This window comes from Mustela lutreola, chromosome 11 (genome assembly GCF_030435805.1).
Source record: "Mustela lutreola isolate mMusLut2 chromosome 11, mMusLut2.pri, whole genome shotgun sequence".
NCBI lineage: Eukaryota > Metazoa > Chordata > Mammalia > Carnivora > Mustelidae > Mustela > Mustela lutreola.
The window spans coordinates 7707417-7725717 of NC_081300.1; the positions used below are offsets into that span (position 1 = coordinate 7707417).

The 18301-nt window shown below is 47.0% G+C and overlaps 1 protein-coding gene across 4 annotated transcripts in view; it reads left to right on the plus strand.

Annotated features, from left to right (window-relative positions):
• Positions 1 to 18301, plus strand: part of CD226 (CD226 molecule) — an 83346-nt gene that overhangs the window by 39480 nt on the left and 25565 nt on the right. For 2 of the 4 annotated variants that reach the window (XM_059139321.1, XM_059139319.1), the window contains exon 5: positions 16700 to 17052. In XM_059139321.1, coding sequence (XP_058995304.1) covers positions 16700 to 17052 — 353 coding nt within the window. Of the gene's footprint in view, positions 1 to 16695; positions 17053 to 18301 lie in introns of all 4 variants that reach the window. The other 2 variants (XM_059139322.1, XM_059139323.1) reach the window with 1 other exon arrangement.

Sequence of the window (18301 nt, forward strand, 5' to 3'; positions counted from 1 at the left end):
AGGAGAACTGTTGCCAGGCTGGTGCTTCACCCCAGGGGAGAGGTGGCAAAAAGAGCCCGCGAGAGCAGAGTGCAGAGAAGTGGGTAGAGCTAAGGCCCTTGGGGGGAAAGGGCGACGGAGCTGGGGGCGACTTAGCTGAGGGGTAGGCGGGGGAGAAGCGAAGGCTGCTGCGCGTGGCTCTGAGTGCGCGTGGGCACGTATTTGCCAGCTGGGGGTCATCGGAACAAGGAACGATCCCATGTTGCAAAGGTTCAACGTTTACATGCACAAAGTTACATTGTTATTTTGGCATCTCTTAAAGCTAAATGGATAAGAATAAAATGAATGCTCATTAGGTACATATATTGAATAGAAAAATCTTTTCTGGTATTCTATTATATACAGAAGGCATTAAAATCATGGTTCGTGCCCTCAGATAGGGTTAGACCTTAGTTGGTGAACTGTTTACTCGTTATAGTAAATGAAGGTCTCTAGTTCACTGGGAATGACTCATAGAAAATGTCATTTTGTGGTTTGATGCTTATCTAAAAATCAGGAAAATATACTCTTTCATTACTCTATGAATCAAACATATTGTTCCTAGCTGAGATGATAAATGTTTTGAATTATAGCTTTCTGGAAAACATTTTGTTTCATACAGATTAGTCTGAGAGCCTATTTTGGTTTTTTTTTACCTTTTATTTTTAACTTTCAAAGAAGATACATTTTATTTTCAGAGTTGAAATAGTATTTGGGGACACGTATAGTGGGGAGGGGCGGATGGTCAATGTCATCTTAAATTTTTTCCTAGGGCTCATGTATTCTTAAAATTTATTTAAATTGGTTTTGTTTAATAATTTTATATGATTTTATTTTTTAAAAGATTTATTTATTTTAGAGAGAGAGAGAGAAAGTGAGCACACGTGAGCAGGAAGGGCAGAGAAGAGGGAGAGAGAATCCCAAATCTCCCCTGAGCCCAGGGCCCAATATGGAGATTGGTTGACATTGATCTCATGACCCTGAGATCACGACCTGCACCAAAACCAAGAGTCTGACCCTCCACCAACTGAGCCACACAGGCGCTCCTATCACATATGATTTTATAAGTAGCTATGTACTAAATTAATCTTTTCCTGAAATAAGCAGTGAGGTTTTGGTTTTATTTGTGGTGTGTCATAAACAACTCACAAATCACCATTTTGGTGGTTATCTGTGGTTGCTTAAGCCCCCAGTGATTTGTTTATATGCATCACTTAGACACCGGATTTAAGCCTGTGAGTAAATTACTTTTGCAGTTGAATACAATCGCATCTATTGACAGGCAAAAAGATGCTTTATTTTCCTAACCGTTACTCTATACAATCTAGCTCTGAAATGAAGTAGTTTAAGTGGGATAAACCTCACCTTGATTGAGGCACATTAGGGCATATTAGTAATTGTTGCCACTAGCTCAGCCACATCCTGTGATTAGACTCTGATCCCCAAATTTTATGGCTTTTTGTTTTGTTTTGCTTTTAAAAGGCAAACCCATAAATGTGATAAATGTAATTCCAAGATAATGGAGTTAGGAAGCCATTACTGAAGGCAATTTTAGAGGAAAATGGAGAGTGTAAAATGATGACTTTAAAATATTTAAAATTATGGAGGTGGAAATTAAATTGCAGACTTCGGAGGGAAGTGTGTACCGTGCAGGGGAAATGGAAGTCATCCCTAATTTAGGGGAAGAATTTACAGTGAGATAAAAAGCCAGAGAGAATGGCAAATGTGGAGTTTAAATATTTTAAAAGTAACCATTTCAATTAGTTCCTGCATTTAAAAAATGGCATGTAGCAATAGGGCATACAAATTCATAAGGGGCCATATTGATCTAAGCTCTTCCTGACCTTGCCTCAAACAGGGTATTTGAGAACTCAGTGTAATCTGAAAAAGAATTTTGTTTCTTTTTCTATTTCATCTTTGCTTTTGGTGTTTACATGTTTAATGTTGTCCTTAACGGAGATCTACAGCACAATAGAATGCACCCCAGGTTCTTTTGTTAGTGACATTAACATGGGTTTCATTTCTTAGATTAAAATACATCGTATGGTCTCTCTGGCCATTTACTAAGATGTCTACGCATTTCTGTATTTTTTACACCTATTCTACTACTAAGGAATCGAAGCAAGGAGCAGTGATTCTGAACCCTGTCAGATCTGATGTTCTCTTTCATCCTAAGTACTTTATAAATGTGGGACTATTTTGAAATCATACTCATAGATATGGAAAAGCTACCTCCACAGACAGTTGCAAAAAATAAATCTAATGCTGTAAGTGTAACTTAAAGGAGAAATAACTTGTAAGCAGTTTACAATAAGGTGGTCTGCATTTTCACATATACACACTGAAGCGCTATTCTGCGAGAGGACAAAACGAAGTGTTAACTGTCTCCACCTGCATTTAGAGTCGCCATGAAGCATAAGGACATGCCCCTTGAAGACTCGGTCACCCTGAGTGGCACTGTCACCTATGACGCTGTATTCAAAATAGCAACTGAAGTTCTAATCCTTCAAAGTGAAAATTTCCCCTGCTTTAAGCTGAACAGAAATAGAATTCCTAAAAAAGTCAGCTTAAACAGCTCAGAAATATTTTGTGTACATGTTTTTGTACCGGTTTACTTCCAGGCGAGTCAAAACCTCTTGAATTATTAATTGTAACTCTTTTGAAGGTAAGTAGCTTTTGGCCCAGGACTCAAAACTTCGTCTTAAGTATAGCTGGTCCTCAATTGATGGTTATTTGTGTACTAGTTTCTTTAGAGCAAGAACCTTTCTGTTTTATTGGGAGTAACAGAATGACAGCCGAATGCATCTGAAATGGTCTTGGTTGTCATTCTCGATTAGAGAAAGGGCCAAAAGTTGGGTCTGTCTTGCCCTTCCTTCCCTTTCCAATTTCTTACAGTAGAAATGCTTTTTTAAAAGAGGAGTAAACGGGACCCGGCACAGATACTGAGATCTGACGTTCTTCAGAGAGAAAATTGGAGACTGAAAGAGCCTTTGCAAGGTATTGCCAACCACAGGTTCAAATCAAAATTGGAAAAGAAATATTTTGCCCTGGGTCCATGAACACAAATCTATAGATACAGGGTGCACTGTGAGTTTCATTTCTTGGCGAGGCGTTGAACCCGAATTACACTCCTCTGGTCCCTCCTCTCGTTGCCAAAGGCATTAATATGAGGTGGGTGGCTAGAAGCAAAGGGAAGCTTGCGAGTCTCGCTCTTCAGGGGGGCTGGGGATGCGGTTGCTCTCAAAGCTTATCAGCAGGGCTCACCCAGCACACTCGGAGCCATGGCACTCTTTTGCACATGTTGGGTGGAATGTTGTTGGAGAAAGATAGGATTTCAGAGCCAGAGGGCTTTCACCTCTGACCCGATATTTACAAACCAAACTCTTGGACAGTAGTATAATTAACGGACATTTTTGATCATTGTTCTGAAATAATGTTAGAAAAATATAATCACAACGAGACTGCTTTCCCAATTTTCGAAGTGTCTCGAATAGCAGTGATGTATTTCCCCCAAGTCACTTTGTTTCCAAAAATGTCATAAAGAGCAATAAGTATTAATAGAGAAGGTTTGGGATGTGGTTTCTTCTTCCCACACTTTGATAAGAGGCAGCTTCTTCCCCTTCTCTTCCTATGTGGAACCTCCAGTTCTCCGAGCCTGTCAGATTTCTCCTCTTTCCCTTGGGCTGGTTCCTTGTTTGATGACTTGCAGGCTGAGCATTTGACTAGACATCTGAGCCCTGGGAAAAGAAGCTCCTCCTGCCCATGAGATCTTTGCTGGCAAAGGGACCAGGACTGTGTTCTTCTCAACTGCTGTTGGCACTTACCCATGCTTGGAATTTGATGGTAAATGACAGAGGTTTTCAATCTAAGATCTAAATACTGGCTTACCAATTTTGCTCTAAGGTCTAAGGTGTTCTTTTTTTTTTTTTTTTTTTTTTTGAATGTTTACACTTTAGTGCATAAGCAGAAATTAATGAAATTCTGTTAATTGCTTCAGGCAGTTCTCCTTTTAAGAAAATAAAAAGTTTGTTTTCTTTCTCTAGTTGTGGTCAAGCTGCTCTTTTTCCTGTTTTGAGAAGTGAGAAATTTAAATGGCAAAATAATCCGTGACCTATGACAGTAATAAATCTCTTTAAGCATGTTTATCTCCTCAGTTAAGGACTGTTTTGTTTTTAAAGCTCTACCAATCTATTCTCTAACACATTCCAAGTTCCTTTTTCTTTCTAGAATATCCTTTATATTCTCCAGATCTTCCCTTTCTCTACCATGGGGAGCGGGGGTGGGGGGGCCGGTTCCCCCATCACAGGGTGCTTGCCAACGGGCTGGGTCTGACGAGAGAACAATGCCCTGGGGGCTGTTCTCCAGGGAAGGGCTCCAGGCACAGGCTGGACAGTCTCCTGGGAAGAACGCTAGACAGTTGCAGTTGCTGGGAGGGACAGTGAAGCAGGAGGGATCGAGCCGGGTGTCCGGGTTGCCGTGGTCTTGAACACGGGCAGACGTTCACTGGGGCCTCGATTCCTTGCCAGGACTGCACATTGCTGCCCCAGGGCCCCGAAACGAGGTGCGACCACATTGTCACCCTGAGGGATGGGGTGTTCGAGGTGTGTTGGGAATTGGGCTTTGATTCACAGGGGGTTTGTGGCCTGAAATAGACGACTTGCCGATGAGTCTGGGATGGGGGGCTTCCAGCGCTCAGTGCAGCCTGTGTTTCTCATCCCAGAGCTCCCCATCTCCCCTAGAATTCCCCAGATCAGGGAGTAGCAGCACCAGCAGTTGTGCCTGGGGCCTGATTCAGCCATTGGTTCTCTGAGCCAGGCCTCAGGTGCCCAGTGAGTCCCAGCTCATTCTCTCCCTGCCCCTCTGTCAGGACACCCCGGTACTCCGCACACCCTGGAAGCCAGCCAGTGCCCCCTGCTGCTTTCCGGGGAAACCCCACACTCCCCCGCCACCCCCACCAAGTTGCTTCTGGAGAGATCACTGGGTGGAGGTGGGGAGGATGCCCTAGCAGACCCGGGGAGGATGTTGCTGGTGGACAATGGACCAGCCACTGTGGTCGCTGGTGCTGAGGTTCTCTGCCCACCCAAGGTGCGTATCTCTTATATCTGGGGTATCTTATTCTAGATATAAAAAAAACAGTGAATTTAATGGTAAAAAAAAAAAAATTATGGTTTTCTAGGATTGATCTGTAGACATTTCCTCTGACCTAGAAACAGCACCCATTGAATGCTGAATCAATACTTATTACCTCCTTCTACTTCCATACCTATTTCTTTTATTGGTATATGACAGATTTCCTTTTATTTTTATTTATTTTTTAAGATTTTATTTATTTATTAGACAGAGATCACAAGTAGGCAGAGAGGCAGGCAGAGAGAGAGGGGGAAGCAGGCTCCCTACCGAGCAGAGAGCCCAATGCGGGGCTTGATCCCAGGACCCTGAGATCCCACGACCAGAGCAGAAGGCAGGCAGCTTAACCCACTGAGCCACCCAGGCACCCCCCCCTTTTTTTTTTAAGAAAGTGGTTTCCTTTTTTGTTTGTTTGTTTTTTAAGATTTTATTTATTTGATAGACAGAGAAGCAGAGAGACAGGCAGAGAGAGAGGGGGAAGCCGGCTCCTGGTCAAGCAGAGAGCCCGATGCAGGGCTCGATCCCAGGCCCTGGGATCATGACCTGAGCCAAAGGCAGAGGCTTTGATTACTGAGCCACCCAGGTGTCCCCAAATTTCCTTTTAAATCCGGATGAACTGACAGGAGAACTGCTTGTTTCCCTCATTCTGCCAGTTCTTTGAGTCTCTTTTCTGCATCACTCGCTTTTCTGGCGGATCCCATGATGAGAGCTCTGCCTGTCCACAGCCTGGTGCTCGCTGGGTTTTCCATACTGGTCTGTATTTCACTTTAACTTCGGGATAGTTTGAACTAGATAATCAGCCTCTCCTACCTCAGAGGGCTGTGAGGAATATCGTTGATCCTGCTGTGGTTTGAAAAGCACCTGCTGCTCTTCGGAGAGGAGTTAAAGCCGTAAACACCACGGGGCCGGCTGGTGCTCGGGGATCCGCCAGGAGGAGCAGCCCCTGTGGGGGCTTGTATTTGGCAAACATGGGAATGAAGACCTCAACTTCACGTAGGACGTGGACTGGAAAACACTACTTTAGGTTGCTGGGATCATGCACTGAATTTACAACTTGGTGTCATCTTCAAGGATGGTTTCTCATCCATTTATCCCACAATATTTATTAAGCAAGTGAAGACACTGGCGTTGCGCCGAGATCAGAGCTCACACCGGAGGCACGAGGCCCGCCGTCTTCCAGGCTCTGAGTTTCCCACGGCAGGGAGACCTGACAGCTCAGAAAAGGCAACACAACAGAAGGGACAGAAGTAGAACAGAAGAGGGAGCGGCTGGCCACTCTATGGATGAGTAAGGAAATATTTCCTCCATGGAGGTGCTGTTACATTTGAGTTTTATGGGAGAAGAAGTGATTTTCCTGGGCCAGGACGGGGTCTCTTAGGCCATCCAGAAGAGACGGCTGCTGCCCCACGGGAAGCGTGAGTGCTGCTTGGGAACACTAGGGTATGCGGCAGGTTCTAGTAGGAGATGAGCCTGGAGACAAAGGCAGGGTGAGAATCATAAAGAATTTGACTAGTGAACGTGCCCTTTGTCCAGTAGTTGTGATGGGAGACCCCTGAGCCTTTTAAAGCAGACGTGCGGCAGGGTCAGACTTGGGTTGCAGCGACATCGCTTTGGATGCAGCGTGAGTGGAGGGGAAAGGGGCTTGCAGTAGAGAACACCCAGAGGCAGATATTTCAATGGTCCCGTTGACGAAACATCAGGGAATATCTAGGAACCAAGGCTAGTATTTTCATCCTATTTGGTTTCAAAGTCACTTTACTGTGTGGATTCCTCTGCTACAATGCTTAACCCCCTACAGATGAAATAAATGAATTAGCAAGTATTTATTGATCATCAAATATGTGCAAGATATAACGTAGGGTGTTTCTAGAGATGAAAATAAATACAATTCACGACATGGTACCATCACCTTCAGAACTTTTGGAACATAATGAAGTAACAAACAACAAATGAGTATTTTAAAAAATTATTTCTGCCTCCAAGGAGCCTGGCATAATTGAGAAAAGCAAGGTAGAAAACACAGCAGTTCGTATTTTGTGAAAGTAGCAATTTGTTATGCACAATTAGACATGGGGAAAGAGTAAGAGCTGCAGGACTCCACAGCCCAGGGCGACTGTGGGCAGGTGGGAGCCGACACTGTGGGACAAGGCAGGCTTGCTGGGCCTTAAAAGAAAGGTCAAACAAAAGAGAGCCCTGTTACCGAAGCAGAATTTCTGGAGGCCTCTTGCAGGTGTCCTGGTGTAAGTTTCAAACTTTAGGTTCCAAGTAACTTTGGTCAAGTTCCAGAACTGTGCCTGCTTTAGGCTGGCATTCCTCCGGAGTCCAGAGAGGAGGAGGAATGTGAAAGGGATGAGTTAGGAAGTGTTCCCTGGACTGAGCAGGACGGAGGCCAGGCAAAGCGCAGGGAGGTTAACCAGAGCTCCTCTGCCAGAGGCGCCTGAGGACCCCCGACCCCTGTCAGTCACTGGACAAGGGTCCCTCTGGGTGTGTAGATCTCGGGCAAAGCGGGTTCCAGCTTCCCCAAGCTAAGCAGTGCTGGCTGTTCAGGAGAAAGCACTGAGCTGGTGTGCCCAGAAAGCAGAGGGATCTCCCAGGGCGGTGCCTACGGGGCCTGAAAGCATTTGCTCTGTGCCCATGTCAAGTACCGGTTCTTTCCGCTTCACAGAGTTCCCGGCAATCGCAGGGCTGGTCGGAGCTCACGACTCCCAGAGCCCCAAGCGGAGGGTCCCATCTTTCTGTTCTCCCCGCTCATCGTTTGCCTCTGCCCTTCCGGAGAACACAAATGTCGTCAGCCTCCAAGAAATCTCAGCCTTTCTTAACCATGGCCCGTGCCGCACGAGCACTGTACTGAGTACAGTAGGACTCCTGCGCAGAGTTTCAGGAGAGCTGTAAGCGAGTGTTGATCTCGCTTTCTTGGAATGCCGGCGCTATTGCGGACCGGAGATTTCTGCAGGGCCGAGACTCAGGGCCGAGACTCAGGGCCGCGTTCCCCGGTCCTGATACAGGAGGCCTTCGGTTTCCGAGCTCACGTCTCTGTCTGCAGAGTTGGCGGAAATTGCTTTCCAGTTCTTACAGTAATTTTAATCGGGTAGGAATCACAGCGGTAAAAATGGTGAAGCCCGGTTTTCTGAGCGGCGAGTTTAAAAACTTGGTTTGGCGACTCAGTGAATTTTATCCCATCTCTCTATGGAGGTTGAAGGAGGCGCGTCCTCATGTATGTGTTCCTGTGAGTGTGTGGGATGCGCGGTGGGGTTTTTCCCCCTTCGGGGCATTTTTAGCATCTAATTGCTTCCTAGTCATTTCTCATATGTCATTGATCAGAAATTCTACTTGCTTGTTCTCCACAAAGCCAGCGGGCAGTGTAAGTGGAAGGTAGCGAGGGCGATTCTGTGAAAACTACGGACAAGGACAGAAAACACAGAAGGAAACTGAACACGGAGTAGAAGTGCTAAGTGCACACACCTTGTCCAGCTAGTCGAGCATCTTGTGTGGGTGTCCTCGGCAGATTTTCTTCGGGCAAATAACTGTATTTGGTTGAGACTCTTTGACAGCCCTTGCAGAGCTGTGAGCGGGCTGGGAACCAAGGTCACACCTGTCCATCCCAGGCTTTCTGTGGGTCCGTTGCTGTGCTCCTGGGACGGCCTGCTCCTGTGGCTCTCCGCCGGCTCGGACCTGGGGCCCCTTTGTCTTTACACCGGTACGGTTTTCGCTGGAGGAGCGAGGGAATGAGGGAGTGAGTGAGTGAATGAATCAATAGCAGAAGAGGTAGCATTTTGTTGCCCCATGTTTGTCGTCTGTAGTCTTCCTGCTCAAGTCTCCTACCCACCCGGCCCTTGAACGTGTTTCCACTGCTTCTGCCCGCTGTGCTCCCGGGGAGCCCGGTGGCCCGGGACGCGGCTGGCTCCTGGCTCTGCTCTGTCTCCCCGGCCACGGCCGGTCTGTTCCCGGCCGCTGGCCGGTGGGAAGCTGCTTCCTTTCCTTTCAGTCGGAAAGCAATCTAATGGGCGATTTCACACTAATGTGTTGGTGCCTGCCAGGAGCTGAGGTTGTTATGTGCATTTTAACAAGGACAAGTAAAGAAATTGATTTCTAATTATAGGATTTAAGGCATCATAAAATAAGATATTTAGGAACAGGGGTTTCCTAGGAGCCTGTTTTGCCTCTGTGAACTCCTGCTCAGCTGCAGGTAGGAAGGAAAATTCTCTGACGTGTAGTTCCTTGCAGGCCTGGGATGAGATAGCAGCCTTGGCTTGGCAGGGGCTCCCCGAGCCTCCTCCCTAGGAGGGTCTCCCTTCTCCGCCACCCTCCAGCCAGCTGGGTGACTTGTCTGGAGGTTGTCAGTGTTGGGGACGAAATGACACAGCACATGCAATGCCTTTCATGCTGGCACATAGTAAGTCTCAATTGAGGTATATTATTTTGCTTTTAAAATATGTCAAAAATGTTTAAAGTAACTGAAACAAAATGCTGAATGTCGTCTTCAGTGACAATTTGCTAACACAGTCGATTCTCTAGCAGGAGGTGATTAGAGTTGGTGTTAATCTTTTGGTTCTTTTTCTATAAAACTCTGCCATGCAGAAAGTCTGCATTAACTTTCTAAGTCAGTGCGGCCATTTGCTCACCTTTAGCAGAAAACGAGCTAATGCTTCTGGGCTGTATTGTATCGTCATCTTTTGGTTTTACAAGACCTCAGAACTGTACTATTTAAAATTCTTATATCCCACGAGTCATTTATTTTTCTGGTTGGGAGGAACTGCAGAGATGCTCAGAAGTAAGACTTTTTCGTGTACTTCAACAAATCCTATGCTAGCAACTTAAAAAAAGAAAAGAAAAGAAAAGAAAGAAGCGTAATTCTCGTACGGTGACAGAGAGACTGAAATGTACATTTTAACAATTAAAACCTGTGAGCAAAATTCACATGTGAGGAAACACGGTGATCCTTCAGACAGACCTTGTCAAGCTTCAGAGAGCTCCAGGAAGCCACTAAGGCGGTAGCCGGGGGTCTGGGGGTGGGTGCTCTCTGGCCACGGTGGTGGTTGCTTTGAATCACAAGGCGGGGATCTGACCCAGGAATCCGTCCAGGCCGGAGTCGTGTTCCTCGTGCTCTTCGGTGCTCAGACATCGCCGTGTGGACCTGCGCAGACCCCTCCTTTGTGTGCATCTTCTGCGCCGAGTGTCTGATTTGCTGTCCTGGACCTGTTTGCCTGCTTCTGGCTACTTCTTTTGCAGAAACGCGTGGCCTTGCCTCGCCTGACAGTTTTGTCAGGTCGTGTTTTTATCTCTGAGCCGCTCTCCTTCTTCCCACTTTATCTGTGCTGTTCAGTCAAGCAATCTTTTAGCTTATTTTTATCTTGTTTGGTTCTTTTACCTTTTATCTGCACTTCAGTGAAGGACAGGAAGTGACAGCGGTGGGGAGGGAGCTGTGAAGAGGCTGATTTCCCTAACTGGGCCGCCTTGCTGCTTCTGGTAGGTTCTCGTAAGATCCAGACTGTCGAGAAATGTCAGGCTGAGGAAGATTTCCCCAGCTCCTCCCGCCGCCTCCCACCCCTGTGGGACGTGCTGGGCCGTCTCTGCAAGACTCCACCCCTCGGGGAGGGGAGGATTGTCTCTGTTCTGGAGCTGGAAGTCTCAGACCGTGGTGGCCACACACAGTCAGGGTCAGCGACTTCTGAGGCTGCGAGGGGGAGTCTGCTCCAGGCCTCTCTTCTCACTTCTGGTGGTTTCTGGCAATCTTTGGCGTTCCCTGTTTTGTGCACACTTTCCCGTGACTTCTGCCTTCACCTGCACACCACGCTCTCCCTGTGCACATGTCTGCGTCCCTAGGCACGGTCCTGTTGGATGGGGACCTGCCCCACTCTGCTGTGACCTCATCTTAACTGATGACCTCTGCAGTGACCCTCCTTCCAAATAAGGTCACATGCTGAGGTGCTGGGGGTTAGGCCTGTAATATATGAATTTCGGTGTGGGGGGGTGCACACAATTCAAGCATCGCGTCATCTGGATACATTCCAGCTTTTTAGAGAAACGCCGTCCCCATGACTTTCTTTGCCTTCTGCCTTTGAAATGATCGCAGCACCCGGCGTTTCCAGACTGGTCCGGAGTGTGTGGGGCACAGCTTAGGGCACGCGCTGCCTTGGTCTCGGCTAATGGCTCCTGTTTGCCCCTGTTTCTGGTGTGCTTGGAGCTGCCTAACACGGCAGTTTGGGGCCCCCATGACTGCCCTTTCTCCCGGTCTGTCACCGGCAGAGCGAGTCACCCTTGGGAGCTTTACCCTCTGGAGTCTGTGCTCCTCCTGCCCCCCGGGCCTCGTGGGCACCGCACGCCCTGCGGGCTTCCCCGCAGCAGGTTCTCCGCTTCCTGGACCCTGCTGCCCACTTGTGATTGCGATTTTCTTTATTTTAAAAATTTAAAGTATTTATTATTGGGGTAAAATACAACACGATACTAGTTTCAGGTGTACAACCAAATGACTTGATGTGTATGTTGAGAAATGATGACCTCAGTAAGTCTAGTTAGTAACTGTCATCATACACGGCTATGAAATTTTATTTGTTCTTTGATGGAAACTCTGAGGTTGTACTCTCTTAGCAAGGGCTTGCTTATTTTTGAGATCTTTGTCTCAGGTCACTTTAAATACTTCCTTAGTCATCATGCGGTGGACATTTTTTTTGCATTTAAATGGGACACTTTAAGGCCTTTTAGGAAGGTTCTCTATTGAGCCCATACATAGTCTAGGCACAGCTGGGAATATGCGAAGCTACTACTCTTATTGCTTCTAATTAGCTGGAGTAATAGTCGTGCTCCTGCAGTTGGCTCAGGGCAATTCTGGCTGTTTAATTTTTAGCCTATTTTAAACATCATAAGAGCGAGTTATTGTCTTGTGCTTTGGAAACCCTGGGGAGAGGTCTGACAGAGCAGGAGCTGTGGATTTGGACATCTGCACGCAAGAAAGGTTTGGAAATTGCAGGTGCGGCGGGGGGGGGGGGGTGGATTCCCCAGGGATGGTGAGCCCAGGGGGGACGGGCATTGGAACCCCAGGGGGAAGACTTACTCCCCTGGGTAAGACCCCTGTGGAGGAAAGTCAGAAAGGAGAGAGGACAGGCAGGCACATGCCGGGTCACAGAAGGCCAGCGTTTCCAGAAGGGTGTAGCATGCAGTGCTCAAGTTCAAGAACACCCATGACTTGCCGTGTTGAACGGTAGAGGTGGTTCCTGGGAGCATTGAGGCATACATGAGAAGTGGAGAAGAGTCGGGAGCAGTGGATTCCTTCCAGAATTTTGACGAATAGAGAAGAAGAAAGGGGGATTAGCCCACAAGCACCAGAGGGCCCAAAATTGGTTTTCAGGGAGGGGAGAGATCCTATCTGGAGCTGAGGAGTTTTGTGTTTTCATGTCCCATGATCGTTGGTCCCGGTGTCACGGGTCATGTTTCTCTGCTCTTTGTAGGGCTGCCAGTTGGTAGGTAGATGTGGAGGCTTGAGCCGGGTCAGACTGGGTTGTTCTGGCCAGGCTGCTCCTCTCAGGGTGGCTTCATAGAGACATGAATGGATTTTTGTTTTTTGGTTTTTTTTTTTGCTTGTTTCTGTTTCTGTTTTTGTTTTTTTGTGAATTTACAGACACAGACGACCATTGTTGGGAACAACTAATTCCGTAACGTTGGCGTTACGCATATGATTTCAAACACATTCTCAGTATGAGAGGTTTTGTAGATGTAAAATATCCCCCTTCCCCAGATCAGTGGGGACACGCCACACATTGCAAAGTGAGATGACAAATACAGTTTTTATTCACAAACCATCGCTTGACTTCTCTGCTCTACGCCACACACTGCTCTCGGTCCTAAGTAGAGTGGTGTGCGGCGTGTAAAGATCTGTACAGAGGCCTGGGCCTATGAAGCTTTTGGGAAGTGGACTCAGGCTTTTGTGAAGTTGAGTGATAACGCAAGGCTGCTCGGACGGCACGCAGGGCCACGGGCGGCGAGAACAGTGAAAGACGACAGATTTGCGGCTGGGGCTGTGCAGCTGGTCTGGGGCCGTGGCGTGAGGCCCAGGTGCACCTGGGAAGTTTGGGGTCCCCAGGCATTCAGCGGTGCTCGGAAAACACTGATGAAGCACTGAGATAATTTTTTTAAATGATCTGTTACCATGTCCGAAAAACCATATACAAAGTACAGAGAATTTCATCATATTATTCTGTAATAAAATCCTGTAGAAACAACACACAAATTTATTAGAACAGACAAAATCCTGCACCCTGAGAGCACCCAGTGCGGATGGGGACGGAAGTGAGAGCAGGACTCGTTCGTCGCCGGTGGGCCCGGAAACGGGGTCGCCACTGTAGAATGCTGTTTGCCAGTTTCTTGCACAACTAAATATGCTCTGACCGCACAGTCCAGCAGTCCTGCTTCTTGATATATGCCGAGAGGAATGAAAAACTCGTGTTCACACAAAACCCTGCTTGTGAATGAGCATCACTCGTAATTGCCAGAAGTTGGAAGCAACTCAGATGTCCTTCAGTAGGTGCGGGTCCATCCAGACCACGACTATTCAACATGCAAAAGAAACGAGCTCTTAAATCATGAAAACACGTGGAGGAACCTCGAGTGCTCATGGCCAAGGGCAAGAAGCCGATCTGAAAGGGCTCCGTGCCGTAGGATTCCAGCTTCTGACATTTTGGGAAAGGCAGAAGTATGCGGGAGTGCGAGGATCAGTGGTTGCCAAGGGCTGAGGAGGGGAGAGCCCGGGCAGAGCAGGGGGGTTGTGGAGAGCAGCAAGATGGCTTCATAGCACGTCACGGCGGCTGTGTGTCCTTGGACGTTTGTCCAAATTCATAGAATGTACAATAGCAGAAGTGAACTCTAAATTCTGGACTTTGGGTGATTATAATGTTAAAGATAGTTTCCCACTTGGTATAAAATCATCTAATACGGGATCTCGATAATGGGGAGGCTCTGTGGGGGAGCCTCGCTAGCGGGGAGGGGGGAGGTATGCGGGAGGGGGAAGCGTGTGGGAAATCTCTGTTCCTTCCTCTCAGTTTTGCTGTGAACATTAAGACTACTCCTAAAAAATATTTTTAAAAATTTTTTATAATTTTTGAAAAAAGATTTTATTTCTTTATTTGACAGAGAGGGAGAGATCACAAGTAAGCAGAGAGGCAGGCAGAGAGAGAGGAGGAAACAGGCTCCCTGCCAAGTAGAGAGCCCGATGCGGGGCTCGATCCCAGGATCCTGAGATCATGACCTGAGCCGAAGGCAGAGGATTAACCCGCTGAGACACCCACAGGCGCCCTTAAAAAATATTTTAAAAAGCCACAGTCTATTCTGTTTTTATGCTGAGAATTAATCCATCACGAAACAGAAATATAAAATCAACTGGTTTATTATTTTTGTTTCTATTTTTAGGGTTCTAATCAAACTTTTTCTTCCTTATCCATTATTGATCCCTGTTTGAAGTAGCTGCATTTTCCAGTTCCAAGCACATCAGGATGCCGGGGTTCTCTGGTGTGTGTGTGTGTATGGTGGGGGGGCAGTTTCAGGGTCATTTCCTGTCCCCTTGCACGTGTTGTGCATGAGGATCAGGTGACGCGAGCAGGCAGCAAGCAACATGAGAGACACGGCAGGCTCTGCGCACCTGCTCTGGGTCTCGGTTTTTATCTGACACCATCCAGCACTTCTGTCATCTGGAAAGGTTAACCGGGGGCGACTCTGTGCCTCAGAACCACCTGCCTCTGAGCGGGGTCCTGCTTCTTTCAGCCCCGTGCATGTCTACGGACAGGTGGTCTGGGTCCTTATGCAGAGCCTGGGCTGCGGAACCTTCCAGGCTCTGTCGAGGACAGCTCCCCTGAGAGCTGGAGGCCAGGCTGCTCGGCACTGGACAGTGCCTCCCCTGTCTTGTGCAGCGGTCCAAGGGCAGACTCTCCTCAGACAAGATGCCCCTTTATACCCAAGCTGGCATCACTGGGGGTTGCTTCCTGAGAGCAGCTTTTGGTTACAGGAGCCCATCAAGCCCCTGAGGTGTGCGGGTGTGCGAGGGCAGCCCCAGCCCGGAAGATAACAGGACCGCAGGTGTGCGGGGCTGGAGACAAACCTGGGGACGGACCGGCTCGCCTGCCACTGATTTGTGAGGGTCGAGCACGGCTCACACTAACACTTGTTTCTTGGTCGTTTTTTCCTTTCTTGTATTTCCTTATAGTTTCCCAGTCCAGTGTATGCGTATCTGATTTAGCCTTTTATTTATATCTTCTCACACTTTTTCCTCTTAAATCTGCTTTTCCCTGTCTTAATTTTATTTTAGTTTCTCCTTTGTTTTCTTTAGGTTTTAATTTTCTTTTTTTTTTTTTTTTAAAGATTTTATTTATTTATTTGACAGAGAGAAATCACAAGTAGATGGAGAGGCAGGCAGAGAGAGAGAGAGGGAAGCAGGCTCCCTGCTAAGCAGAGAGCCCGATGCGGGCCTCGATCCCAGGACCCTGAGATCATGACCTGAGCCAAAGGCAGCGGCTTAACCCACTGAGCCACCCAGGCGCCCTAGGTTTTAATTTTCTTACTTGTTCCATGTCTTATGAATTTTCTCCCTTTCCTTCTTTTTTATTTCCTGTTCTTCTGTTGACTTTATTTTAGAGATAAGATGCTTCCTGTGTGCTTGTTATGTGGGTAAAGTGTTAACTTTGATAAATAGTTGTACAATTACAAATTGAAAAACTGGAGTGCTGTGGTTTTCTCTTTTCAACAACATTTTGACAAATAGAACCACGTGTTGAAGAAAAGAAGCTAGTTTTTAGTGGAGATGAAACTTACAGACACGGTGTTCTAGTTTAATATAGACTGCCAATCTCCCTGTGTTTTAGACTTAATTTCTTCTTCTCTCAAGTGTGGTGTCTACTCTCTTCTCCTCCCTGTCTACTCTTTTTTTCTTTTCTTTTTCAACTGGAAGTCAAGAAAGTGGCCCAGAACTGTGTGGTGCTTGCTGGGTGCTCTCTGCCGGGTAGCTCAGCCACGGTGATAGGAATGTGGGAGACTATGAGGGACTGACCTGGAACCCAGGCATTTAAATCACATGTGGAGCCTTACTCTATGTATGCCTCGAACGGCCTGTGTCTCTGAAAGATAAGTTTATGTGGGTCTTTATCCAAAGGAAAATGATTTGTTATCTCTTCAATGGCCATTAAAGTGATATCAGTGATTATATCTGGATACAATCTTTGAGTCCCCAGCACAGCATAACTACAGAACAGTCTAGTGAAATTCAGCTTCTTGGTGAGATCACTACCAAGGAAAGCACCAGGGGTTTTGATCACATTTCTTGTTCTGTGGTTAACCATGTAAAACTTGAGAGAATATGTGCCAGCAGGTATATCCACTTTTCTGTTTATTTACTTGCCTCTTCCAAAGGTGTTTTCCTTACAAAAATATGTCGTAAAGATGTCATTTACAGTTGATGAAACTGTGTTAAATAACATCACTGACACTTTTGATAGAACTTTCTGGGTAGCTCCCACCTTTGCACCCCCGGATTTGAGGACCTGTGTGCAATCATTTGCTTCTTGTTTTCAGATAGCTTTGAGATCGCTGTGCCATCAAGGAACCACATCGTCTCAGAACCTGGGAAAAATGTCACACTCACCTGTCAGCTTCCACAGAAGGGGCCAATACAGCAAGTTACATGGGAAAAGATCCAGCCCCATCAGATTGACCTCTTGACTAGCTGCAACTTGTCCCAAGGGAAAGGTTATGCTTCAAAGTACCAAAGACAGATACTGAGCAACTGTAGTCTGGGCATGACAAGCTCCTTCATCGTCATGCCCCACGTCATGGCCTCTGACTCGGGACTCTACCGCTGCTGCTTCAAGGCCAGCACAGGGGACAATGGAACTTTGGAAACCATCGCAATGAGGTTGACTGTAACCGATGGTGAGTGCATCATGGGTGTCTTCCAGTGTTAGACATGGAAAAGGATGCCACCACTGTGGGTTGGTTTCTGTTGTCTTGTTCATGACTCTAGTGTTCAACATATTTTGTAACATTGGAGCTTAGGTGAGTTGTCAGTCATTGCAGACTAGGATTTGGTTTTTCTTTATCTTGCTAAGCCATCAATCACAGATTTAACACTGATAAATCTTTCCAGTTTCTTGATCGGCCACATTCCTGAAATTAAAAAAAAAATTGGTATTTCTAAAAAAATACATGGTCTCAAAAGTGGGGAGCTTCAGCTATATAACTTCTATTTGTTTTCAGCTACGTGACAGCTTCTTGATGGTGGTGACTAAGTTCTAGAATCCTTGTGAATCCTCAGCAACAATAAAATGGTGCTGGACTGGTATTTGCTGAGTCAGCGTTGAGTAGAATTTAGTAAATATCTGATAATGTTCCTCCTCGGCTGGCTCAGGGCTTTGATTCCTCCCGTTGTTTTCGGCTCTCAGAGCAGAAGCAAACTGACCTTCTGGACCCATCAACCGAGCAGGCTCCCCCCAGGGCCCAGCACTGATTTTGTATTAGTCATTTGTTCCCTGTGTCGTGATGAAGCCCTGATGTGTAAGCTGCTGACCCCACGGAACCCGCGTGAGAGTAAGAGAAAGAAACTTTACTTCCCGAAGTGCAAGTGCAGAGAGGCCAGGAGAGAAGTGTGTGGCGGGATCTGCACAGGGTCCCTGGGAGAGGAATGCGGTCTCGGGCTCTCCAGGTTCTGCCTCTGGGCAAGTTTTCGCACAGCAGATGAACGTTGTCGGAAGAAATCATTTTTGCTGTTTATAGAAACTGTATTAACTTTCTTCTTCCTTCCTTCCTTCCACCATTCTCTCTCTTTCTTCGATTCCTTTATGTGCTTCCAGCCAGCAGCGGGCTATGGCCAGTCGGTAGCGTCTAGAGCCCAGGTTTCTTGGGATTAGGCCGTGCCTTTATAGACTCTGCTCACACTGTAGACCGATGTCTGTTCCTGCTTGGAAAGGCACCGGTTTGCACGTGCAGCAGCTGTGAGCTCAGGAGAAGACTGGCAAAGGACAGCACCTCCTCAGGCATAATCCCCGGGGACCCCACCCCCACCCAGCCTTCTGTGTCTCTCACGGCGGTGCGGGTTGTGGGTGAGACCTAAACTGTTCGAAGAACTTGATGTAGAAGAAAAGGGTAATGGACTCTGTGGGGGAGAAACAAATTAACAGAGTTT